This window comes from Cherax quadricarinatus, chromosome 38 (genome assembly GCF_038502225.1).
Source record: "Cherax quadricarinatus isolate ZL_2023a chromosome 38, ASM3850222v1, whole genome shotgun sequence".
Taxonomy (NCBI): domain Eukaryota; kingdom Metazoa; phylum Arthropoda; class Malacostraca; order Decapoda; family Parastacidae; genus Cherax; species Cherax quadricarinatus.
Genome location: NC_091329.1, coordinates 4,131,396 through 4,159,086, shown reverse-complemented (window position 1 = coordinate 4,159,086; position 27,691 = coordinate 4,131,396). Strand labels below are relative to the sequence as shown.

General features: G+C 44.6%; 1 protein-coding gene across 1 annotated transcript in view; it reads left to right on the top strand.

Annotated features, from left to right (window-relative positions):
* The first annotated feature begins 5,492 nt into the window (after nucleotides 1-5,492).
* Nucleotides 5,493-27,691, top strand: part of LOC128692976 (uncharacterized) — a 58,752-nt gene continuing 36,553 nt past the window's right edge. The window contains exon 1 of the mRNA XM_053782390.2: nucleotides 5,493-7,733. Within this exon, the coding sequence (XP_053638365.2) occupies nucleotides 6,575-7,733 (1,159 nt within the window). The 5' untranslated portion in view covers nucleotides 5,493-6,574. The remainder of the gene's footprint in view (nucleotides 7,734-27,691) is intronic.

Sequence of the window (27,691 nt, the reverse complement as noted above, 5' to 3'; positions counted from 1 at the left end):
ACTGGGCTGTGGTTCGTATGTCAGCTTGCGTGCGGCCAGCAGTAACACCCTGGTTGATCAGACTCTGATCCACCATGAGGCCTGGTCTCAGACCTGGTCGCGGGGGCGTTGACCCCCGAAACCCTCTCCAGGTAAACTCCAGGTACAGTTAACTGACATATCCGGCAGCACCGCCTGTCTCTCTGACACCTGTCACACTGATGACAGCTGTTTGTCTACCACAATGATGACAGCTACTTCTATCTACCACAATGTTGACAGCTGCTTCTATCACACTGATGACAGCTGCTTCTGCCTCGTACACTGATGACAGGTGCTTCTGTCTTTAACACTGATGATAGCTGCTTCTGTCTGTTCTACTGATGACAGCTGTTTCTATCCGTCTGTCACTAGCACGTTAAGAGACCATACAATAAGTGTCAGGGGCCCGAGACTGTTCAACTGCCTCCCAGCACACATAAGGGGGATTACCAACAGACCCCTGGCAGTCTTCAAGCTGGCACTGGACAAGCACCTAAAGTCAGTTCCTGATCAGCCGGGCTGTGGCTCGTACGTTGGTTTGCGTGCAGCCAGCAGCAACAGCCTGGTTGATCAGGCTCTGATCCACCAGGAGGCCTGGTCACAGACCGGGCCGCGGGGGCGTTGACCCCCGGAACTCTCTCCAGGTAAACTGACAGCAGTTGTGGCTAACTGCGTCTTCTATTTACACACCTGTAAGTAAAGCACTACTCTATTACACCTGCTATCAGCTGGACTTGGCAGGTGTTGCCACTTGCTTGCCTGGCAGACAGGGAGTCTTGCCAGGTGCGTCGCCGAGTCTTCCTTGCCTGCTTGACAACTCTAGGTTGCCAGGCTCACACATTATGATCCGGGGATCGATCTCCGGTACGGGTGAAAACATTAGGAAGGAAGGGAGGAAGGAAGGAAGGAAGGAAAGAAGGAAGGAAGGGAGGGAGGAAGGAAGGAAGGAAGGAAGGAAGGAAGGGAGGAAGGAAGGGAGGAAGGAAGGAAGGGAGGAAGGAACGAAGGGAGGAAGGAAGGAAGGAAGGAAGGAAGGAAGGAAGGGAGGAAGAAAGGAAGGAAGGGAGGAAGGAAGGAAGGAAGGAAGGAGGAAGGAAGGGAAGGAGGAAGGAAGGGAGGAAGGAAGGGAGGAAGGAAGGGAGGAAGGAAGGGAGGGAGGAAGGAAGGGAGGGAGGAAGGGAGGAAGGAAGGAAGGAAGTAAGGAGAGAAGGAAGGAAGGAAGGGAGGAAGGAAGGAAGGAAGGAAGGGAGGAAGGAAGGAAGGGAGAAAGGAAGAAAGGGAGGAAGGAAGGGAGGAAGGAAGGAAGGAAGGAAGGGAGGAAGGAACGAAGGGAGGAAGGAACGAAGGGAGGAAGGAACGAAGGGAGAACGGAAGGAAGGAAGGGAGGAAGGAAGAAAGGGAGGGAGGAAGGAAGGGAGAAAAGAAGGGAGGACGAAACGAATGGAGGAAGGAAGGGAGGAAGAGAGAAAGGAAGGAAGGAAGGAAGGGAGGAAGGAAGGAAGGAAGGGAGGGAGGGAGGAAGGAAGGGAGGAAGGAAGGAAGGAAGGAAAGAAGGAAGGGAGGAAGGAAGGGAGGAAGGGAGAAAGGAAGGAAGGGAGGAAGGAAGGAAGGGAGGAAGGAAGGGAGGAAGGGAGAAAGGGAGGAAGGAAGGAAGGAAGGGAGGAAGGAAGGGAGGAAGGAAGGAAGGGAGGAAGGAAGGAAGGAAGGAAGGAAGGGAGGAAGGAAGGAAGGGAGAAAGGAAGGAAGGGAGAAAGGAAGGAAGGGAGAAAAGTCTGGCCAAACAGGTAAGAAACAACGTGGATCCTAAAGGGAGTGTCAGGTCACTGTTGAACAACAACCGGCAATAATACCAGAAGATAAGCCAGGAGAAGGAAGGGGTAGTAGTAGTAGTACTAGTAGTGGTAGTAATAGTAGTAGTAGTGGTGGTAGTAGTAATAGTAGTAGTAGTGGTGGTAGTAGTAACAGAAGTAGTAGTGGTGTTAGTAGTATAGGTGGTGGTAGTAGTAATAGTAGTAGTAGTGGTGGTAGTAGTAACAGAAGTAGTAGTGGTGTTAGTAGTATAGGTGGTGGTAGTAGTAATAGTAGTAGTAGTGGTGGTAGTAGTAACAGAAGTAGTAGTGGTGTTAGTAGTATAGGTGGTGGTAGTAGTAATAGTAGTAGTAGTGGTGGTAGTAGTAATAGTAGTAGTAGTGGTGGTAGTAGTAATGGTGGTGGTAGTAGTAATAGTAGTAGTAGTGGTGGTAGTAGTAATAGTAGTAGTAGTGGTGGTAGTAGTAACAGAAGTAGTAGTGGTAGTAGTAGTAATGGTGGTGGTAGTAGTAATAGTAGTAGTAGCACACAATAACAAAAGAAGAGAACACTGCCGAGTACCTACTGGTCCAGGCCAGGGAGAACTACCGATACAGTAACGAGCGTAAATTACATTTTAAGGTGATGGAGAGTGAGGGTATATGAACACTAACACCAGTTCCCAGGGAAGCAAACACCTGCAGCGGGAGTCCTGGCTCTGCTAGGCAACACAAGGTTGTAAGAAAAAGGAAATCAGACGAGAGGGAAGACAGAGGATTTGGAGAAGACAGGTCAGGAGAAAAGAAGATTAGAATATTTTAAACAATGTATAGGGAAATGGCAGTCATGTACATAAATACAACCAGGACTAAGATTCATGTTTAAGGGCTGATAAACAAGACAATTTAAAAGAAATGCAAAATTGCCAGCAGTGTGCGCCTAACATTATGATTTTTTTTTAAATATCAACAACTAATATACAAAATTAAGCCTAGTCATATTATTATTATTATAATAAAAAAATAAGCGCTAAGCCACAAGGGCTATACAGAAGCCTAGTCATAGCAGCAAAAAAATGTTTTTCCACAGCTGCTCAGAGGTGGGACACGTAGATACACACCTGTGTGTCTGTAATTCATATCTCAAACATTTTGTATTTTATACTCCAACAACTTTGTACCATTAATGTGTCTTTTTAACTTTGTGTATTCTGTTACACAATAGAGCAGTCCTATTTGTGCATTAATAAAAGATGGGGGTAGTAGCAGTGGAACACTCCAACAGTCTCAGGGAGAATTCTAAAGATTTGTCGAACAATGAGACATCTATGCAACATCTGGGAATCTTCATTGAGATTTCTAAATGTTGCACAAGTGTCTCAATCTTCAGCTTGTCCAAATGTTGCACAAGTGTCTCAATCTTCAGATTGTCCAAATGTTGCACAAGTGTCTCATTCTTCAACTTGTCTAAATGTTGCACAAGTGTCTCATTCTTCAACTTGTCTAAATGTTGCACAAGTGTCTCATTCTTCAACTTGTCTAAATGTTGCACAAGTGTCTCATTCTTCAACTAGTCGACTGCAACTAGTTACTGCACAAATATTTGTCCTCACAGTTCTTTTATCTACTTCTCCGAGGCTGCGAGTCCATACAATTGCAGTAGAATTTTATGACCGCCCTGATATGGTCATTTGGCTTCCTTTCAGAGAGAGGGGATACATTTCTTTCAGAGAGAACACCTTTCTTTCAGAGAGGGGATACCTTTCTTTCAGAGAGAATACCTTTCTTTCAGAGAGGGGATACCTTTCTTTCAGAGAGGAGATACATTTCTTTCAGAGGGGATACCTTTCTTTCAGAGAGAACACCTTTCTTTCAGAGAGGGGATACATTTCTTTCAGAGAGAACACCTTTCTTTCAGAGAGGGGATACCTTTCTTTCAGAGAGAATACCTTTCTTTCAGAGAGGGGATACCTTTCTTTCAGAGAGGAGATACATTTCTTTCAGAGGGGATACCTTTCTTTCAGAGAGGGGATATCTTTCTTTCAGTGAGGGAATACCTTTCTTTCAGAGAGGGGATATCTTTCTTTCAGTGAGGGAATACCTTTCTTTCAGTGAGGGGATACCTTTCTTTCAGAGAGGGGAAGCCTTTCTTTCAGTGAGGGGATACCTTTCTTTCAGAGAGGGGATATCTTTCTTTCAGTGAGGGGATACCTTTCTTTCAGAGAGGGGAAGCCTTTCTTTCAGAGAGGGGATACCTTTCTTTCAGAGTGGGATACTTTTCTTTCAGAGGGGATACCTTCCTTTCAGAGAGAGGGGGACACCTTTTTTCAGAGGGGGATATCTTTCTCTCAGAGAGGGGGATACCTTTCTCTCAGAGAGGGGGATACCTTTCTTGAATTGAAGTTTAGGTTAGTTGTGCAGCGTGAGTGTTTAGTTTACTGTGCTCATCATGCTCATCCTGTGAGCGGTGGTGTTCAAACAAGGATTACTGAGGTCACAATGGGTCTTTGCCAGACCTCATTCTAGTGTTACATCACTAGAAAGGAATATTAGTCATTTCGAGTAATATTAATAATAGCATGCCTAGGCATACTAGTGACCTTCTTTGTAATTAATATTTTATAATATGTGAACCACACAAAATTAAAATATTTATTTCCTTTACGTGGAAATAAATATTTTGATTTGATTTAGGAATACAGTCTAAAAAAATGTTTCTAATTACCACTACATTGTTTAGAGTTTCTTCATATAGTTGAACTCGGTACAGTAAGGAATACAATCTCAAAAAAATTGATTTCTTATTAACAATAAAAAAAGTTGGTTCTAGATGGGTTGCAATTTCTGTAAAGACAAATAATTATCCTTAGCCCTTTTGCTTACCTTGTTGTTCTCTATCGTAAGATGAAAGCAACAAGGGAGAGCTTATAGAACGTGAAGGTCGAGATTTACCAGGAGTTAACAAGAGGTTTAGCAGACTCCGCGGAGCCATATATCAGAAGGGGTGTGAGTCATGTGTTGAGGGTAAACAAGGGAAGCCCCTAGTGACGTCAGGCCAGCGTACGGCCTTCCCGGGTATGTCAGGGACGTTACCCATACACTTCATCTTGCCTGCCAGCATCCACCTCCCTCCCTCCCTCCCTCCCTCTCTCTCTCTCTCTCTCTCTCTCTCTCTCTCTCCCTCCCTCCCAGCTTCATTCATTGCCCTTCCTGCACGCGCTCCCTCGTTCCCAGGAAGTTGCATTTTTCTTGCTATAGAGATGAGATGATGGTAGTAAGTTTAAGCATGACATTAAGAAAAGTGATATGGGTGAGATGCTGTTGGAATTCCTGGAATTGAACAACGCATCTGGAAGGTCGGGGATTCCCAGTGATGACATCATTCTGTTCCCAGTGCCGCTATCGACCGCTGGGTCGCTTCGCCTCCCCTTCCAGACACCTCAACCCACAACATTTTTTATTCCTTCCAGTCTTCTCCAGAATACAGCTTTCATACTTCATTGATTGATATATCCAGCTTCATAGTTGTTGTGGGGCCAAACTTGTTGAGGAATGAGTGGCTGAGATATTAGTTAGGTAGAAGTGGTAGAGGATGGTAGTTATCTGAGCGGGTCGGTGACAGCCCCAGCAGGAGTCTGCGTGTTACCTTCGCCTCCACGTGATTCCCGCGAGCTCGCCAGCATATAAACTTACTCCCCGCGAGCTGCCTACTCAGTCTCGCTCTCCTCTGCTCGCATTGCGACACCTGTACCGTATCGCACCTCGAGTACTCAGATTCTTAAGTGATTTACTTAATGTATTTTTCATGGCTTGAAGTACGAGTCGCCGAGAAATTGTGAAAGGTATAGTGGGTAAACATTCATCCAGGAGAGAAGAGTAGTGAGTGTAAGGTGTTGAGCATGGTGGTGTGTCCGTGCGGGGTGATGGTGCCTTCAGCAGGGGTGGGCCGCTTGAGGCGGGCTGCCAGGACTCCCAGCTGTTTCGACACTTCCTCCACTGTCACGACGCAGCCCAAGGACACACAGGAACCAGCCTCAGTGGATAAGCTTACAGCAGCCACCAACGAGCAGTCGGGAATCCCCCGGCCGCTCTCAAGGACAAGCAAGAACAAAGGAATATCGGGGAAATCTTGCGAGGACAAGAGTGAGCACGCCTCGAGGACCACCCTGGCATTAGCTACCACAGAGTCCGGCAGGTACGTAGGCACCAGACCTCTCAGATCCAATCGTTCCCCCACCCCCACACTTCACACCATCCCCCTCAAGACCTCCAGAGACCAGAAAAATACAACGAGCAACGGACGACCTACCAAGCACCTGCCTGCAGTGCGCACCTCACCTACGTCGCCCCTGGATAAACAGGCAGTAAACGGGGCAACTCGAGACTCCAATAGAATCAGGGGACCATTGCCACTTCCAAGAAACAACGCACTAAATCACAAGATTAATGATATGAACGCCTCTAACCAGAGAAGGTAAATATATTCCTTCTATAAAGAATAAAAGTAATTTTTGCTGAACCCTAGAGCTATAGGAATGCCTTGATAAACAGCTTTATGTTTGATATTTTCACCTGGCAAAGAAGAATAAAAGTTCCTCTTCCACCCACCTAGGCTACTGAAGCAGAATCTGTCGCCTGAAGAGACTCAACTGAGCACAGCAACTCTCCCCGCCACCACAACCTTCAAAGGCTACCACTCTAAACCTATCACCTCACATATTCCTATATATGAAAACTTTCCACGTACATTGCAAACTGAAAATGAGATGATTTACGAAAATTTGCGGCCCGGCCGTAACGAGAGGGATGAGGTAGGCCAAGATGTTGACATGATGGAGAGAGAGATGGAGGCTGCCACAGACCCAGTGAACTCTCTCCCTGGCTGTGATTCTGATGATTCCACTCTTTGGCTCTCAGAGTCATGGAAATATAATACAATAAAACGAGCGCCAGACTTCAACTTTCTAGAATTCGCAGCCTTTGGCTCAAAAGAAGAAAAGGTGACAGAAAATAAAAACAAACAGCAAACAAATCAAGATAAAAAGCGATTACGCAGCAGACTGCCGACTTTCGGCCGCAAACACAACAAAGAAAATAAGGGTAAGGCAGACACCAGCTGTATAACCCGCCAGGACACCCAGGAATGGAAATATAATAAACGAACTTACAAGCATCCGGACGGTCCGGAGAGTCCCGCCAGTACACACAAGACAAAGATATCAAGGCCCTTGGCCAGTCAGACTATCGTGAGAGGGGGAGGTGCACGTAGCAAGGAATCCAGCCCATATTCTTCAGATAATGAAAGCAAAGCATCGAGAAGTTCCCGTATATATTCAAAAGACATGTCGAGGAATTATGAAGAACAGAAACTTGCGTGTGGGTGGAGGGACGGTGGCAGCAGTTCAAGCAGTGTCTCATCTGACACATCATCCTGTGTGTCACCTTTAATCTCGCCCAGTCCCTCTTCTTGCTCCTACCAATTGGAACATCATGACGTAGTATCACCTTCAGCCTCACCTACTCTCTCTAAGAGACACTCTTACCTAAACGGCGATGAGGAAGTTTCTCCCGTGCGGTCAGCTGATGTCCCAAAGACAGCTCAGCGTAGTAAGAACTCCTTAGAGAAAGTTTCCACCATTGTGGAACAAGAGGAAGAGGCGCGAGGAGAGGGGTGGGTAGGCCGCCCCTCGAGCCACGCCCACAACCTCCGTAAAAGAGACTCAGGAGACCATCACGCCTCCAATAGACCAACTCAACCCCCAGACCCTTCAGAGCAAGGGCAGAACACATCTTCCACACGCACTAGTTGCCACCATACCCTTCAAGGCGCCAGCAGCCAGCAGCTCCGCCCCCAGCAGCAGACCAATGCCCAGGGCACCAGCAGAAAGTACACCCACCCACAGGACACCGAGGAGACATCGCAAGGTTAGTATTAGATTTATTACCCATGGGATCATACACCATCCAGCTTCGCGTCATTCTCATCATACATTATCCTGTTTGAACCTCTATAATATCACCTTCAACAACAATTCAGATTTTGTTTTATATTTGTGAGTTGTTATCGCCAACAACGTACCAACCATTCAGCGTGATATTATATCCTATCATTATGGTGGTATGTTACGTCCTATCATTATGGTGGTATGTTACGTCCTATCATTATGGTGGTATGTTACGTCCTATCATTATGGTGGTATGTTACGTCCTATCATTATGGTGGTATGTTACGTCCTATCATTATGGTGGTATGTTACGTCCTATCATTATGGTGGTATGTTACGTCCTATCATTATGGTGGTATGTTACGTCCTATCATTATGGTGGTATGTTACGTCCTATCATTATGGTGGTATGTTACGTCCTATCATTATGGTGGTATGTTACGTCCTATCATTATGGTGGTATGTTACGTCCTATCATTATGGTGGTATGTTACGTCCTATCATTATGGTGGTATGTTACGTCCTATCATTATGGTGGTATGTTACGTCCTATCATTATGGTGGTATGTTACGTCCTATCATTATGGTGGTATGTTACGTCCTATCATTATGGTGGTATATTACGTCCTATCATTATGGTGGTATGTTACGTCCTATCATTATGGTGGTATGTTACGTCCTATCATTATGGTGGTATGTTACGTCCTATCATTATGGTGGTATGTTACGTCCTATCATTATGGTGGTATGTTACGTCCTATCATTATGGTGGTATGTTACGTCCTATCATTATGGTGGTATGTTACGTCCTATCATTATGGTGGTATGTTACGTCCTATCATTATGGTGGTATGTTACGTCCTATCATTATGGTGGTATGTTACGTCCAATCATTATGGTGGTATGTTACGTCCAATCATTATGGTGGTATATTACGTCCTATCATTATGGTGGTATGTTACGTCCTATCATTATGGTGGTATATTCACTCGCAGAATGAATGCAGCTTCCTACAAGCTCGCCCCTTGAGGCAAAATGTATACAATCTATCTTTCATAGCTTCCTTTATTATGCTGTTTAGTTTTCAAAACGTTGATTCCTCTCCACTTATTTTCCTCCATCTTCTCGACTCATTTTCCATTACACTCCACTATTCATTTTTCTCCATCTTCTCTAAAATACATATTTTTTCTCTTGTACCCCCTGGTTCAACGCAACTTATTTCCCCATTCAGCAACAATAATTTATTTACTGTTTGTTTTTTCTTACCAAATCTCCTGTCATTACTTGCCTTCGGCGTTTTCCAGTCATTATAAAAAACATTTGTTCCTTTCTTTAGCTTCGTGTCTGCCACCTCTCGTTTATGAAAACAAAAAATGAATTTAACTTACAAGAGACATCTCTAAATTGATGCTGTATCTCGGGCCAGGAGTGACAAGTCTGGATGAGGCTTCCTCTAACTCAACTACAAGCCCGTGTTATCAATAAAAAATATACGGGGAGGGAAATATATCTCAAAATATACCACAAAGGGAGGTAAAAATATATCAGAATATATCACAGGCAAAGTAAAATGTATATTAAATTTTATACAACCAGAGGGGGTAAAAGTATCTGAAAATATACCATTAGAAGTGAAAAAATATCAAAATATAACACGAGAGGTAAAAAGTAATCTTCAAGCATACAACACTGGGAGGAAAAATATATCGAAATCTGCTACAGGGAAAAGTATATATAGCTAACCAAGTCCTTGATCAGTGACGAGGCTTCATTTTGAAATCATTCGGTTTTCGACCCTAGCCAGATGTTCCAACACAACCTAGTACACCATTACCTCGGTTCGACCCTAGCCAAATGTTCCAACACAACCTACTACACCATTACCTCGGTTCGACCCTAGCCAGATGTTCCAGCACAACCTACTACACCATTACCTCGGTTCGACACTAGCCAGATGTTCCAACACAACTTTCTTCACCATTACCTCGGTTCGACATTGGCCAGATGTTCCAACACAACCTACTACACCATTACCTCGGTTCGATTCTAGCCAGATGTTCCAACACAACCTACTACACCATTACCTCGGTTCGATTCTAGCCAGATGTTCCAACACAACCTTCACCATTACCTCGGTTCGACCCTAGCCCGGTGTTCCAACACAACCTACTACACCATTACCTCGGTTCGACCCTAGCCAGATGTTCCAACACAACCTTCTTCACCATTACCTCGGTTCGACCCTAGCCAGATGTTCCAACACAACCTTCTTCACCATTACCTCGGTTCGACCCTAGCCAGATGTTCCAACACAACCTTCTTCACCATTACCTCGGTTCGACCCTAGCCAGATGTTCCAACACCACCTTCTTCACCATTACCTCGGTTCGACCCTAGCCAGATGTTCCAACACAACCTTCTTCACCATTACCTCGGTTCGACCCTAGACAGATGTTCCAACACAACCTTCTTCACCATTACCTCGGTTCGACCCTAGCCAGATGTTCCAACACAACTTTCTTCACCATTACCTCGGTTCGACATTGGCCAGATGTTCCAACACAACCTACTACACCATTACCTCGATTCGAGTCTAGCCAGATGTTCCAACACAACCTATTACGCCATTACCTCGGTTCGATTCTAGCCAGATGTTCCAACACAATCTTCACCATTACCTCGGTTCGACCCTAGCCCGGTGTTCCAACACAACCTACTACACCATTACCTCGGTTCGACCCTAGCCAGATGTTCCAACACAACCTTCTTCACCATTACCTCGGTTCGACCCTAGCCAGATGTTCCAACACAACCTTCTTCACCATTACCTCGGTTCGACCCTAGCCAGATGTTCCAACACAACCTTCTTCACCATTACCTCGGTTCGACCCTAGCCAGATGTTCCAACACAACCTTCTTCACCATTACCTCGGTTCGACCCTAGCCAGATGTTCCAACACAACCTTCTTCACCATTACCTCGGTTCGACCCTAGCCAGATGTTCCAACACAACCTTCTTCACCATTACCTCGGTTCGACCCTAGCCAGATGTTCCAACACAACCTTCTTCACCATTACCTCGGTTCGACCCTAGCCAGATGTTCCAACACAACCTTCTTCACCATTACCTCGGTTCGACCCTAGCCAGATGTTCCAACACAACCTTCTTCACCATTACCTCGGTTCGACCCTAGCCAGATGTTCCAACACAACCTTCTTCACCATTACCTCGGTTCGACCCTAGCCAGATGTTCCAACACAACCTTCTTCACCATTACCTCGGTTCGACCCTAGCCAGATGTTCCAACACAACCTTCTTCACCATTAATTCTCGGCCAGCTTATTCGTGATGTTTTATGTGAGCGCTAAACCTCGTAGGTTCTTCAGCGTAAGGACTAGGGATATTCGACCCTCCGCAGTACCTGTATGTCGGTCGCTGCGCGATCCGATAAAATGCATCCCTTATTTCACAAGCCCAGCCTCTTCTACCTCACTGCTGGTAATAAAAATATTTTCGGGTGGTCATAAGAGTCCCATGCAGCAAAATACAAAAATATGTATACGTGTATGCATATGAATTTCTGTACGTATATGTACTTTTATGTGTATACACGCGTGTATTTGTGTGCGTATATATGCATATGTTTATTTGTGAATTTAAGTATGTAATTTTTATATGTATACGTATGCAGATGTACATTTATGCATATGTATATAAGTACGGGTGTATGTGTTAATATGTATGTGTACATGTGCATATATATGCTTGTGAATATGTATGTATGTATGTGTGTAGATGTATAAATTTGCATATTAATACATGCATGCATTTTCTACACTTGCATATACTCGCCTCTTCACTGATCGCTACTAGGTCCTCTCCCTCTCTGCTTCCTGAGCTTTGTCACACCTCTTCTTAAAACTATGTATGGTTCCTGCCTCCACTACTTCACTTGCTAGGCTATTCCACTTCCTGACGACTCTATGACTGAAGAAATACTTCCTAACGTCCCTGTGACTCGTCTGAGTCTGTGTGAGTCTGTCTGAGTCTGTCTGAGTCTGTCTGAGCCTGTCTGAGTCTGTCTGAGTCTGTGTGAGTCTGTCTGAGTCTGTCTGAGTCTGTGTGAGAATGTGTGAGAATGTGTGAGAATGTGTGAGAATGTGTGAGAATGTGTGAGAATGTGTGAGTCTGTGTGAGAATGTATGCGTGTATGTATTTTTTGTATATGTAAGTGTTTATGAATGCATGGGTCTGTTTTTACATGGTATATGTTTACATGTATATATGCATGTACACTTGCATATTTATGTGTATATATATGCGCATTGTTTGTATGTAATTTTATATATATATATATATATATATATATATATATATATATATATATATATATATATATATATATATATATATATATATATATATATATATATATAATATATATATATATATATATATATATATATATATATATATATAATTTGGCATACATATGTATATGTGTATCCATCACCACTACCACTATCACCATTACCACCACCACCACCTCCATTGCCACCACCACCACCTCCATTACCACCACCACCACCACCACCTCCATTACCACCACCACCTCCATAACCACCACCACTACCTCCATTACCACCACCACCACCACCACCTCCATTACCACCACCACCTCCATTACCACCACCATCACCTCCATTACCACCACCACCACCTCCATTACCACCACGACCACCTCCATTACCACCACCTCCATTACCACCACCACCTCCATTACCACCACCACCACCACTACCACCCCCATTACCACCACCACCTCCATTACCACCACTACCCCCATTACCACCACCACCTCCATTACCACCACCACCACCACCCCCATTACCACCACCACCTCCATTACCACCACCACCACCCCCATTACCACCACCACCTCCATTACCACCATCACCTCCATTACCACCACCACCATCTCCATTACCACCACGACCACCTCCATTACCACCATCACCTCCATGACCACCTTCATTACCACCACCACCTCCGTTACCACCACCACTACCACCACGACCACCTCCATTACCACCACCACCATCACGACCACCTCCATTACCACCACCACCTCCATTACCACTACGACCACCTACATTACCACCACCACCACCTCCATTACCACCACCACCACCATTACCACCACCACCTCCATTACCACTACCACCACCACCACCTCCATTACCACCACCACCACCCCCATTACCACCACCACCTCCATTACCACCACCACCTCCATTACCGCCACCACCACCACCCCCATTACCACCACCACCTCCATTACCACCACCACCACCTCCATTACCACCACCACCTCCATTACCACTACCACCACCTCCATTACCACCACCACCTCCATTACCACCACCACCTCCATTACCACCACCACCACCCCCATTACCACCACCACCTCCATTACCACCACCACCACCCCCATTACCACCACCACCTCCATTACCACCACCACCTCCATTACCACCACTACCTCCATTACCACCACAACCATCACCCCCATTACCACCACCACCTCCATTACCACCACCACCTCCATTACCACCACCACCACCCCCATTACCACCACCACCTCCATTACCACCACCACCTCCATTACCACCACCACCACCCCCATTACCACCACCACCCCCATTACCACCACCACCTCCATTACCACCACCACCACCACCCCCATTACCACCACCACCTCCATAACCACCACCACCTCCATAACCACCACCACCACCTCCATTACCACCACCACCTCCATTACCACCACCACCTCCATTACCACCACCACCACCTCCATTACCACCACCACCTCCATTACCACCACCACCTCCATTACCACCACCACCTCCATTACCACCACCACCACCTCCATTACCACCACCACCTCCATTACCACCACCACCTCCATTACCACCACAACCACCACCCCCATTACCACCACCACCTCCATTACCACCACCACCTCCATTACCACCACCACCACCCCCATTACCACCACCACCTCCATTACCACCACCACCTCCATTACCACCACCACCACCCCCATTACCACCACCACCTCCATTACCACCACCACTTCCATTACCACCACCACCACCACCCCCATTACCACCACCACCTCCATTACCACCACCACCTCCATTACCACCACCACCACCTCCATTACCACCACCACCTCCATTACCACCACCACCTCCATTACCACCACCACCACCACCCCCATTACCACCACCACCTCCATTACCACCACCACCTCCATTACCACCACCACCACCCCATTACCACCACCACCTCCATTACCACCACCACCCCCATTACCACCACCACCCACATTACCACCATCCTCAAAATATCACAACCACCATCAAATACATGAGTACATATGTGAATATATAACCTATAATAAGTCAATGTTCAGTGATACCTGTGACTGTGAAGTTGAAGCCCTGACCAGTTAGCTCATGGTAAGCAATTTTGGGAAAGTCTAAAACTGAACAGAGAACACTTGAACATAAACAGTTCATTCCAACTGTAACTTGTTCAGCTATCAAAACTTTGGGGTCCCTGTCCCTGGTGCCATTATGTACCTCTAATCATCTGACTACCGCCCACAGGATGGGTATGGGGTGCATGATCAAGATATTAAACTAGCTGCACATGTCAGTTGCGCTACGAAACATCACAGCTGACCAGAGTTTAAAATGTGAAGCCGACTGGATAAGACATTCTAAAGTTATAAACGAAAATCTTTGATGGTATGAGGAAGCTGCAGGTAACCGATGGACGGCTCTGCCATCACACCGTGCAGTATTTAAGGGTTCACTCGACTCAAAACATTTTAAAATATATATAAAATCGGAAATTTTTAATGTTTTTCAGTGTTCTATTTGCAGTTGTATTAGTTTTAAAATCGTCTATAATCATAAGAAAAAAAATATTTTTTAGATACTCCAGTCTGATAAAATTCCGATTCCATTTTTTTATACTGCATTAACAAATTCACCTTCATATAAGCTACTCTGAGTGGGCACTATCCTGGCCATTAATTAAACAGTGAAGCCATTCACACAAGATAGACTCGTCAGTTTTCATTGTGATGGTCCAATCTGCATTCACACCCTTGCATTTCACTCTCAGCCATAATAATAAAAATACTAGTAATAATATCTTTATTTCTATATGTACAAGGTATACAGACCATATCTGACATCAATGACATAATACTATATAGAAAACCCTTTGTTATGCAGAGCATTTCGGGCAAATTAGGTCAATTTTGTCCCCAGGATGCAACCCACACCAGTCCACTAACACCCAGGTACCTATTTTAATGATGGGTGAACATAGACAACCGGTGTAAGGAAACACGTCCGGTGTTTCCACCCCTTCGCCGTGAATCGAACCCAGACCCTCACCGTGTGAAGCGAGAGCTTTTGCCACTAGGTCACGGGGCACCGTACTGTTACCCTCAACACACACACAAACCCACGAACCAAGTGATTTGAAAAAAAAATCTCAACTAACCCACAACACCGTGCCTGGAACAATTCTCAACTAACTAACAATACCGTGCCTGGAACAATTCTCAAATAACCCACAATACCGTGCCTGGAACAATTCTCAACTAATTCACAGTACCGTGCCTGGAACAATTCTCAACTAACCCACAATACCGAGCCTGGAACAATTCTCAACTAACTAACAATACCGTGCCTGGAACAATTCTCAACTAACCCACAACACCGTGCCTGGAACAATTCTCAACTAACTAACAATACCGTGCCTGGAACAATTCTCAACTAACCCACAACACCGTGCCTGGAACAATTCTCAACTAATTCACAGTACCGTGCCTGGAACAATTCTCAACTAATTCACAGTACCGTGGCTGCAACAATTCTCAACTAATTCACAATACCGTGAATGGAACAATTCTCAACTAACCCACAATACCATGCCTGGAACAATTCTCAACTAACTAACAACACCGTGCCTGGAACAATTCTCAACTAACCCACAATACCGTGCCTGGAACAATTCTCAACTAACCCAGAGTACCGTGGCTGGAATATTTCTCAACTAACCCACAATACCGTGGCTGGAATATTTCTCAACTAACCCACAATACCATGCCTGGAACAATTTTCAACTAACCCACAATACCGTGGCTGGAACAGTCCACAGTCCACATTACCCAGAGGAAACTTTAGACGTCGTTTCGGTCCCTCCTGAACAAATATCACGTCACTTGACGATGGACGTAAATATCGTCTTCAGTATCCTCTCGGAATTGTGAGTTTACGGTGAAGAACAAGATAGGAAAAAAATTATTACAGTAAGCCTACTGTGTCGTAATAGGCTGGACCATCTCCCCACATTCGGTCCAGTGTCAAGCCGCTCATGGACCAAGACTGCCCGAAACGCTGTTTCAGATTTTCTTTGGAAACATTGGGTTAGTTGTGGCTTGTTCCAGCCACTGTACTGTGGGTTACTTGTGAAATGATTTAGCCGCGGTATTGTGGGTTATGAATTGTTCCAGCCACGGTATTGCTTACAACAGAATCACCTGGGATTGGATCCTCCTGTTCCTGTTTATCCAACGGTAAATAGGTACCTGGGTGTTAGTCCCCTGTCGTGGGCTGCACACTGATGCCCTGGGTTACTCCTGATACTGCTACTACTACTAACACTGCTACTGCTACTACTACAACTACTACTACCACTGCTGATGCTGCTACTACTACTAACACTTATACTGCTACTACTACTACCACTGCTGATGCTGCTACTACTACTAACACTTATACTGCTGCTACTACTACTACTATTACCACTGCTGATGCTGCTGCTACTACTACTATTACCACTGCTGATGCTGCTACTACTACTAACACTGCTACTGCTACTACTACTACTACTACCACCACTGCTGATGCTGATACTACTACTAACACTTATACTGCTACTATTACTACTACTACCACTGCTGATGCTGCTACTACTACTAACACTGCTACTACTACTACTACTACTACCACTGCTGATGCTGCTACTACTACTAACACTGCTACTGCTACTACTACTACTACTACTACCACTGCTGATGCTGCTACTACTACTAACACTGCTACTGCTACTACTACTACTACTACTACCACTGCTGATGCTGCTACTACTACTAACACTTATACTGCTACTATTACTACTACTACTACCACTGCTGCTGCTGCTGCTACTACTACTACTACTACTACTACTACTACTACTACTACTACTACTACTACCACTGCTGATGCTGCTGCTACTACTACTACTACTACTAGCACTGACGCTGTTGCTACTACCACTACTACTACTACTAGCACTGCTGCTGTTGCTACTACTACTAAGACAAAATACAGGAAGACCAGCAACGAAAGTACTGTATAACAAAAATAACAGAGGTACAAAGAACTTGTTGTGATAGAAACACAGGCCTTATCTCTAGGCTTTATTGAACATAGAATCTTCATAGTACTTCTGCAACAACAAAATATAATGACTAGTACATCTAATAATAGCTTCTACAGGGATGGTGATGTCTTGCATATGTCAAGAGAAAAGTTATAACTACAGGCCACATATTTAAACTCACCATGTAATCTGCATCGCTGATAAATGGATAAAGTAGGAGAGAATCACACACCATGTGTTGGTGCCCATGACACACACCAAACTGTTGTTGTTGTTAAGGGCCCCTAGAGGTGGTGCAGTATTATCCTGCTGCTGCTCCCCACAGGACCAGTATCACTACAATCTCCCCCTTCTAAAATATCAGAGACAGTAATCTCCCAAACTGTTAGGTGGGCGACGTACACGTCCCGACCTTCGTAGCCCTTGAGCCTCTTCACCAGGTTCGATATTTTCCAGCGGGGTTTGATTAACTGCTGGAGCAGAATCCTCTATTTCCATAGGGGTAGTCTCAAGGGGCTTTCCAGGAGAAAACGAAGCATCTTTCACATCTATTGGTGTATCTTGAGATTCCACACTAATAGGGATTTCAACTGGGGCTAAATGTCTTGTAGATACTGTAGTCTCTTCACCATTTTGGTAGCGAATGTGGGCGTAATGTGGATTAGCTTGCAGGAGCTCTACCTCTTCCACTAAAGGATCCATCTTGTTCATCCTACGGTGACTCTTCAGGAGAACGGGTCCAGGATGACATAACCAAGTGGGCACGGAGGCTCCCGTAGAGGAACGACGTGAATAGTTGAGGAGTCTTTCATGAGGGGTTGCATTAGTAGCTGTGCACAGCAGTGATCTAATAGAGTGAAGAGCATCAGGTAGGACAGTTTGCCAGTGTTGAACAGGTAGATTGCGCGACTTTAATGTCATTGTAACTGCCTTCCATATAGTACCATTGAACCGCTCCACTTGACCATTGCCTTGAGGGTTGTAGCTTGTTGTTCTGCTGCAGGCAATACCTTTGCTAGCCAAAAACTCCTGAAGTTCGTTACTCATGAACGAGGATCCCCTGTCTGAATGGATATAAGCTGGCATACCAAAAATAGAGAACAACTGTGAAAGACAACTAATAACAGTTGAAGCAGCCATATTTGCACAGGGGAATACAAAGGGAAACCTTGAATATTCATCTACTATGTTAAGGAAATACCTATTCTGATTTGTGCTTGGTAGAGGTCCTTTGAAATCTATATTCAATCTTTCGAAAGGCTGGGTGGATTTTATGAGATGAGTCTTCTCTGGCTGATGAAAGTTTGGCTTGCACTCTGCACATACTCTGCATGCTCTGATCACTTGTCGCACATCTTCCACTGAGTAGGGCATGTTCTTTGATTTGACAAAATGGTACAGGCGTGTAACTCCTGGGTGACACAAAGCCTTGTGGAGAGCTGAGAGTGATTGCAAACCATGACATGCTGCTCCACAGTGGGACCTAGAGAATGCATCAGGTGAGATGTTCTCTTGACCCGGTCGGTACAGAATATCAAAGTCATAACACGATAGTTCCATCCTCCAGCGTAATATCTTGTCATTCTTTATCTTACTTTTGTGCCTCTTGTCGAACATATACATCACGGACCGTTGGTCAGTCCTTATGGTGAAATGTCTACCAGTTAAATAATGCCTCCAGTGGCGAACTGCTTCTATGATGGCCTGGGCTTCCTTTTCTACAGCAGCATAACATTTCTCTGATCCTTGAAAAGTTCTCGAAAAGAAGGCTACTGGTCGTCCTGCCTGAGATAAGACTGCAGCAATGGCAATGTCAGATGCATCCGTTTCCACTTCGAATGGTAGGGACTCATCAATGGCTTGAACTACTGAGTTTTCAATGTCCTGTTTGAGAGTATGGAAAGCGGCTTCTGCTTCCTTTGTCACAGGAAATGTGGTAGCACTCAATGGGCGGACTTTACTTGAATAGTTGTAGATCCATTGTGAGTAATAAGCAAAGAGACCAAGAGTTCTTCGGAGTGACTTTTTGTCTTGAGGCATTGGAAGTTCCCGTAGAGGTCGTAGTCGTTCAGGGTCTGGGAATATTGAACCTCCTTCCACTACATAACCAAGGATGCTAAGCCTTTTAGTTGAAAAAGTGCACTTTTCCTCATTGTAACTGATATTTTTCTTCTTGGCGGCTTCCAAAAACTTATCAAGGTTTGCATCATGTTCCTCCTGGGTCTTGCCACAAATGGTAACATTATCTAAATACGCGTAGGTTCCCATGAGTTGCTCTTCCTGAATGAGTGAATCCATAATTCGTTGGAAGCAGGCTACCCCATTGGTGACTCCAAAAGGGACTCTGGTAAACTGATACAGGCCATCACTAGCCTGAAACGCTGTGTATGGTTTATCTTCATTCCTTATAGGGACTTGATGATAGGCACTCTGCAGATCAATTGTGCTAAACACGTAGTACTGAGCAATTTTGTTCACTGTATCGTCAATTCGAGGTAGAGGGTACCCATCAAGAAGTGTAAATTTGTTGATTGTCTCAGAGTAATCGATAGCCAGTCTCCGTTTCCTATAACCATCTTTAACAACAACAACCTGTGCACGCCAAGGGGAATCACTCGGTTCTATAATACCCTCCTTCAGCAGCCTCTGAGTTTCTTTCTCAATGAACATCCGATCCTCATAAGAATAGCGGCGTGACTTAGCTGATATAGGATGGCAATCCGCGGTAAGATTTGCAAACAGCTTTGGTGGGTCTACCCTTAAAGTGCTAAGTCCACAGACAACAAGAGGAGGCAGTTCACCTCCATATGTTAAGGTGACACTACCATGCAGCTTTTGAAAGTCCTGACCAAGGATAACATCAGAGCACAGTTGTGGCAGAATAGCTAAATGTACATCTTGATAATCCTTTCCATTAACTCTGAGATTTACCTTACAAAACCCTAAGGTCTGAATAGAGAGAGATGTTGATGCCATGGAAACGGTACCTGATGAGTGATGTAGAGTCAAGGAGAGCCGTTTAACTAAGTCAAGGTTGATGAAACTCTCTGAGCTGCCACTATCAATAAGACCATCTACTTCTGTTCCTTTGATGAATACTTTCACAACTGCCTTTGACAGTGAATTTGGAGTAGCCGCAGAAGTCACTGTTGCTAGAGTCGCATGATCACTGGAATGTGTGGAGGCACTAGCTCTTGTTGATGCATTAGCTCGACATACTTTAGCAAATTGACCTTTCTTGTGGCATTTATGGCACATTGCTTCACGAGCAGGACACTTTGGACGTGGATGTCTTGAAAAACCACAAAATAAACACACCGTACCTGCTGCTGCTGCCACTGAGGCAGGTTCCACAGTAACTTCATTGCAAGAGTCTTGGTCAGGAATTGCAGCACTTACCACTCGAGAAGGCTGAGTGGTACTGTATACTTCAGAATTCTTCTGGGCTGAATCTAGAGCTCTTGCCTGGTCAAAGGCAGCGGCTAAGTCGAGAGTTTTATTCTCCAATAAACGCTGCCTTATTATTGGTGATTGCAGGCCACTGATAAAAGCATCCCTGATGGACTCTTCACAATACTGAGCAGCTGTCACTGCTTGGAAGTGACAGTCCTTACCTAAAATTTTCAGTGCTTGAAAGTATTCCTCTAAGGACTCATCAATCTGCTGGCGGCGAGTTGCAAGGCGATAGCGTGCAAAGATTTCATTTGTAGGTTTAATATACTGAGACTTGAGGGTTTTGATAGCATCTTCGTAGGTATTACACTCAGAAATAGCCTCATATATCTTAGGTGACACAAAATTGATGAGCAGACTTAGTTTATCTAGATCTTCTTTAGGAAGGGCTCCCAAGAAGTTTTCGAAAGTCTTAAACCAGTGCTTCCATTCCTGAGCAGCCGTTGATAAGCTGGGGTCACAGTCTAGCCTCTCAGGTTTCAGTAAACGCTCCATGTTGTGATGTAGTCTAGCGCAGGATCACCACCAGGTAGCCCAGGATTCTATGTTCAATAAATTGTTGTGATAGAAACACAGGCCTTATCTCTAGGCTTTATTGAACATAGAATCTTCATAGTACTTCTGCAACAACAAAATATAATGACTAGTACATCTAATAATAGCTTCTACAGGGATGGTGATGTCTTGCATATGTCAAGAGAAAAGTTATAACTACAGGCCACATATTTAAACTCACCATGTAATCTGCATCGCTGATAAATGGATAAAGTAGGAGAGAATCACACACCATGTGTTGGTGCCCATGACACACACCAAACTGTTGTTGTTGTTAAGGGCCCCTAGAGGTGGTGCAGTATTATCCTGCTGCTGCTCCCCACAGGACCAGTATCACTACAGAACTGCAGTCACGTACAACGAAACTAACACACTTGGTACGTATCATTACCGAATTCACCGGAAAGCGCTCAGCCCGTAAGTCATAGAGCACCTTGGGAATGGGAAGTAATGAGGATCGATCCGAGGAATGAGAGGAGTAGGAGACCGAATGACTGGCATTAAGAACCCTTCATGGAAATGGAGAGACGAGAGAGAGAGAGAGAGAGAGAGAGAGAGAGAGAGAGAGAGAGAGAGAGAGAGAGAGAGAGAGAGAGAGAGAGAGAGAGAGAGAGAGAGAGAGAGAGAGAGAGAGAAATCGATACTTACAAGGAGAGGAAGCTGGAAGCTCTTGGTGGTAGACAGGTTTTTCTTGCAGCAAGGGAGCCTTCTACCACCACGGGGGAGCTGAACATTATGATTATTATTATTATTATTATTATTATTATTATTGTTTTATTACTAATTATTATTATTATTATTATTATTATTTTATTATTATTATAATTATTATTATTTCTCTTACTATAATTATTATAATTGAAAATGGTCAACCCCGCTAGGAGGGGGGGGTATACTGTACAGCGCCTGCGAGAAAGCAATCAGGTTTAATCCCAGGAAGGAGAAGGCAGCTCCTGTTCCTCGGATTAAGAGCCCTTCAGCATCAATGCATCATCCCCATGAAAAGTGACGCAGCTGAGATAAGGTTAATTTTATACACGAACTATACAGGTGAATTTCCTGACGGATACCTTTATTTTTTCCCTTACATTATGTACGTTAATTTTCCTACGTAAATTACCGACGTCAGTTTCTGAACGTTCCCCTCTATATTTATAATTATAATTTACAATTATTATTTCCTCTGCTTGAGATAAGTCTGTCGATTATTTTTTTTAAACTACATCGGAGCATAAAGCAAATTCCAAGCACACAATAGAGCGGAAAACTAATATGAAGGACCTGGGAGTGATAATGTCAGAGGATCTCACTTTTAAAAATTACAACAATGTATCTACTACATCTGCTAGAAAAATGATACAGTGGATAATGAGAACCTTCAAAACTAGGAATGCCAAGCCCATGATGATTCTCTTCAAATCGCTTGTTCTCTCTAGGTTGGAATATTGCCGTACACTAACAGCGCCTTTCAAGGCAGGTGAAATTGCTGACCGAGAATCTTCACGGCACGCATAAGTACGATAAAACTCCTGAATTACTGGGAATACAAGTCAAGGAACTTGAATGCAGGCGAGAAAGATGCATCATAATAAATACTTGGAAAATCCTAGAGGGATTAGTACCAAATTTGCACACGAAAATCACTCCCTACGAAAGCAAGACTCGGCAGACGATGCAACATCTCCCCCCATGAAAAGCATGGGTTCCACAAGTACGCTAAGAGACAACACAATAAGTGTCAGGGGCCCAAGACTGTTCAACTCCTCCTAGCGGTTTGCGTGCGGCTATCAGTAAAAGCCTGGTTGATCAAACCCTGAACCACGAGGCCTGGCCACAGACTAGGCCGCGGGGGCGTTGGCCCCCGAATTCCTCTCCAGGTATAGATCACAACTAATAATAAAATTAAACGCTAAACCCGAGAGGGTCATACAGTGATGGAGTGAAAGGCAACAGTGTGCGAGAATATGGGTTTGAGGGGGGTAGGGGAGAGTGCAAGAGGAATAGTAAAGTCACAGTTGGTGCAATAAGTTAGTGTCTCTTAAAAAGAGCCAAAGAAAGTTTGCATCAGAGGTGGGACTTCAGCAAGGATGGCAGTGAGAGTTGATGTGTCGGGGCTGCAGACACAACGGAAGTGAATTCTGCATGCACACTGATAGGCTGGACAGTCTAACAAGATTTAGTAACCAGACAGTCCTCGTAGAGCGCCGCTAGGCGTTTTTCCATGAGGTGTCCGTGAGGTGTGTGTGGCCGATACGTAAACGGGGAGAGTGCAGCCTCCTAAACACAACTGTGGGAAGATGGCGAGAAACCTAAATGTGGTTTGACACAAAATAAATAGTTGTGGACCAACTCAGATCAACCCTGTTGTCATTAGTTGCGAAGTTGTCGAGAGATTAGTGAAAACTAACCTGAGCAAGGAATGCCCCTGTGAGAAATTGGGAGGCCATTACCTAGAACATTGACGTGTCCAGGGACCCAGCCTTTGTGTTAACTAGAAATCCGGCATAACCATAGTGAAAGAAGACAGGATGAAGGGAGTCGAATTTCTGGGTAGCCTGTAATGCACTGTTTGCATGACAGCCATGAAAACTAATTATAACTCTGCTGTGAAAATATTGACCAAGTCTGGTAAATGACCTCGGATGATTTTGTTAGGAAAACGGCTAAACATTTAACGCCCTCAGAGGACTTAGACCTATCGGTGTACACTGTAATAACATGAGAATGAGAATGGAAGTGATCAATAAAGAGCGAGTGCGAAGTTCTAGCGAGTAAGTGAGCTCTTTCACACATGGAAGCGGAGAAGAGCAAACATGAATCATTGAGACTTTCCAGGGAGAAAAAGAATGGTAAGATGCAGGGTGAACTTGGAGGGGGGAGGAGCAAGAGGGTGGAGGGGAGTTTTGGTAACGTTTTTTTTTTTTTGACCTTTGAGGTTTCGAAGGAAGAAATGAAGGCATAGCCGGGAAAGGCTGTGTGGGAGGAGAACAAGGGAAGCAAAGGAAGAGGTGGGAACGTCAAAGGTGAGGGCTGAACAAAGGAGTAGCTGTGGAGGGTACAACAGGGACCTGAGGGCGCCAAGCCACTCTGGAGTAGTAGCATGAAAATCCTCACTGAAGAAGTTGAATCACTACCATAGCGTAGGCAGGGCCCTCCCTTTCCTTAAGACAACGGATTTCACGTTCTCTCAGCTAAAGAGGGCATCGGCGGAATATGCAGGGTGAGCTTTACCGTAATTAAGATCAGTGGGAGGCAAGCCTCAGGATGGATTATTATGATCTGCTGCACTGCAGACCAGGCATTCTGTCGGTGATCGTCAATATTTGGCCGAGTGGCCAAAGCACCAACAATGTCTGCAATGTTGAGGTGACGGGAACAACTCCTGCACTTGTAAACGTTGGTCTGATACAACTGGAAGGTTATAGCTCCTGGCAACTCCCGGCAAGGTTGACATAAGTTTCCACTTTAATGACTGAAAGGTTTTAGAGATAAAGTTTTACCTAAATGTCCGGGTCACATGCAGAAAGTCTTGTTGGGTAATGGTATGCGGGATGAGGACAGAACTACAGCTAGAACTGAGAAAGGAATATGTGTATTGTGACAGAAATACCGTCAATAGATTGGAGGAAAAATCATCAGCTTGCTCAGCGTCCTTCAAAGCGATAATGTGTATCCCACACTTGAGGACTATGAAAGAACACATTTTGTCCTACATGCTTCATAAAGCAAGCAGTGGGTGTGGTTGACCGAAAAAAAGGCTTTGAAATATAGAGTGGAGGGAAATAGGTTTCCATGCAATGCGTTTCTTTGGGTTAGAGCGAGAAGGAATGTCTAACATCATCTGGATCATCAAGTATGGGTCCAGGTCGTTTGGACGCTAGCGTCGAGACAATCTGTCTTGTGACATGCGATCGACTCGAAAATCGACGTGCCGTCATGGGAGAAGCCGGGAGCATGGTCAAGGTAGAGCGAAGGTCAGAGGTATTAAAATTATCAGCCGGAACACCGGCACCGAAGTTAACGAGGTGTTGCCCCAAAGAGGTACGGAGTTTGAGGAAAGGTCCGTGGGCGAGCCGGGGTCAGGTGAGGGTATTGAGAGAATAAGGGGCCCGGGAGGAGGCAGATGATGACTTAGACTATCCACGTTGTTGTTGTTAAAAAGGTGGGAGCGGGGGGGGAGTTGGAAAAGGCGTAGCTCAGAGAAACAAAAAAGGGATGGTATATTCCTCCTCCACGTCCAAGAGTACCCTTGTTGCAACAATGTAGTACCGATGCTACTCTATCCTTTATGGCAAGTTTATGCCAATAAACCAGCAATCCATGACGGCAGCCTCGCATCCACCAAGCCACCCCGGCCCCCGCCTCCCGGAACCGACAGGCAGCCTCCAGGGTTACCCCTGTCACCTAAGGAGACACGAAATCTCCCACCGGAGCACCGGAGGGCAGCTCAGCGCATCCCCAGATGCTCCAATTCCCACGACAAACACCACCACCACTGAGGGCCTCAACGGAATGGGATGGACAACGATCCCTTTTCCCTTAACCAAGGAACTGTAACATACTAGGGAAGGGCTGGGGAAGGGTCAGGAGAATCAATCTGAGAAAGTAAACAGGTCTAATTCTTCGGATCATGAGCTCTTCACCACGTCATGGGACCTTCCCCCCTCCCTGAATGGGAGGGGGGAAGGTGTGTGTGTGTGCGTATTCATCTATATACTTACTTATAAGTGGCTGCAGGGGTTGAGTCACAGCTCCTGGCTCCGCCTCTTCGCTGGTCACTATTAGGTCCACTCTCTCTCTCTCTGCAGTATGTTGAGGAAATATTATAGGAAAGTTTAAATCAAAAGTTTGAAGAGTCAGTAACGTATTCGATAATAAACAATATTCACAATTTCATTTAAGGCAGTTGTGAATATACCAAGGTATACTGTACATTATTGCTATTATTATTATTATAAGTGTTATTATTACAATATTCGAAAACAAGTGCACAAATACACCGAACGAAAAATTTCTTTTGAAAGAAATCCTTTGGCGGTGTCATATATTATATACAACAAACATTCCAGTGTTGATATGTTTACGAGAATAGGAACTGCAGAAGACGCCCCAGGGAACCATCCCTTCCACCTGCTTCCTCTTATTCTTCGTTCCTCAGCAGTTTACCTTCTCTCCTCCATTCTTCTCAATACCTTACACTCCACAGACTTTACACTCGGTGGTGCTGCTTTGTTCGTCAGGAAACAGGACTGTTTCCTAACGTTTCTCAGATGATGATTCCCATAACGAGTCAGTATTTGCTGGCCGATCACTCCAGCTTAAAGTCATCTTTCTCCCTCACCGCCAGGCCATCTTGAGATGATAATTTCCAACAGTAACAATTGGTGGCATGAATGATGACCTCCTCGTTACCCAACCAAGTCTCCGAGCTTAGGCTGACAGACTTCACTACAATCAAAGCTATCCACACTATGTAACTGGAGAATAATACGAAAACATTACTTTTTGGTTCCCATTATGTAATTACCGTATAAAGTACAGTAGCAGCACACTGCTGCTACCTAATAGATGGCGTGGATGTGTATTTTTGGGGTGATTTTCCTGGAGTTTATTTGGTTGTGTAGTACGGTGTTGCCTGTGATAAGTTTTATTGTGTTGTCTGTGATGTAGTGTTCCATGTGCTCTGTGTTTCTTTTGTTGTTATACTTGAAAAAATAAATAGTATCGTAGCTGGAGAAATTCGAAAAATAGAAATGTCACAGTTTGCAGTGGGTTATCCTAGGTTAAATATTACAAAAGTTATTAAGTACAGTCATTGTCAGAGTTTCAAATTATGTGAGACCCAAAAACGTTACCTGTTTTATTTACATAATAACTCACAACTTGGAGAAGAAGCTTTAGACGATGTTCTATTAAGTCTGTGCTGGACCATTATAAAGTCCTAAGTGGTTTTAAAAACTATTCAAGACCAAATATAACATTCCCTAGTCGCCTAGTTGCAGTTTATTCTTGTCTTGGAGGAGCTGCCAGTCAGCCTTCTTGCAGCAGTTAGTTTAGTTTAATATATTTATTATGCACCCCATACCCATCCTGTGGGCTGTAGTCAAAAGATTACAGAGGTACATAATAGGTCCAAGGACCCATTATGTACCTCTGTAATCCCTGCAGCAGTGATCGTAGTTAATATGGCAGTGTTACGTGTAGTGATGGTTACAACTAGAGAGTGACGCTCACCCAACAAGTCTCATGTAGTCAAAAAATGTGGCCAAAAGCTGAAACCTGACCCCTGTAAACACAACTAGGTTACTACACACACATACCATCAAACTTAAAGCTGTAACCTTCGTTACAAACTCTGCTATTCTCTCTTATTCAGTCACATATGTAGCGTCCTTCCTTCTCTCTCTCTT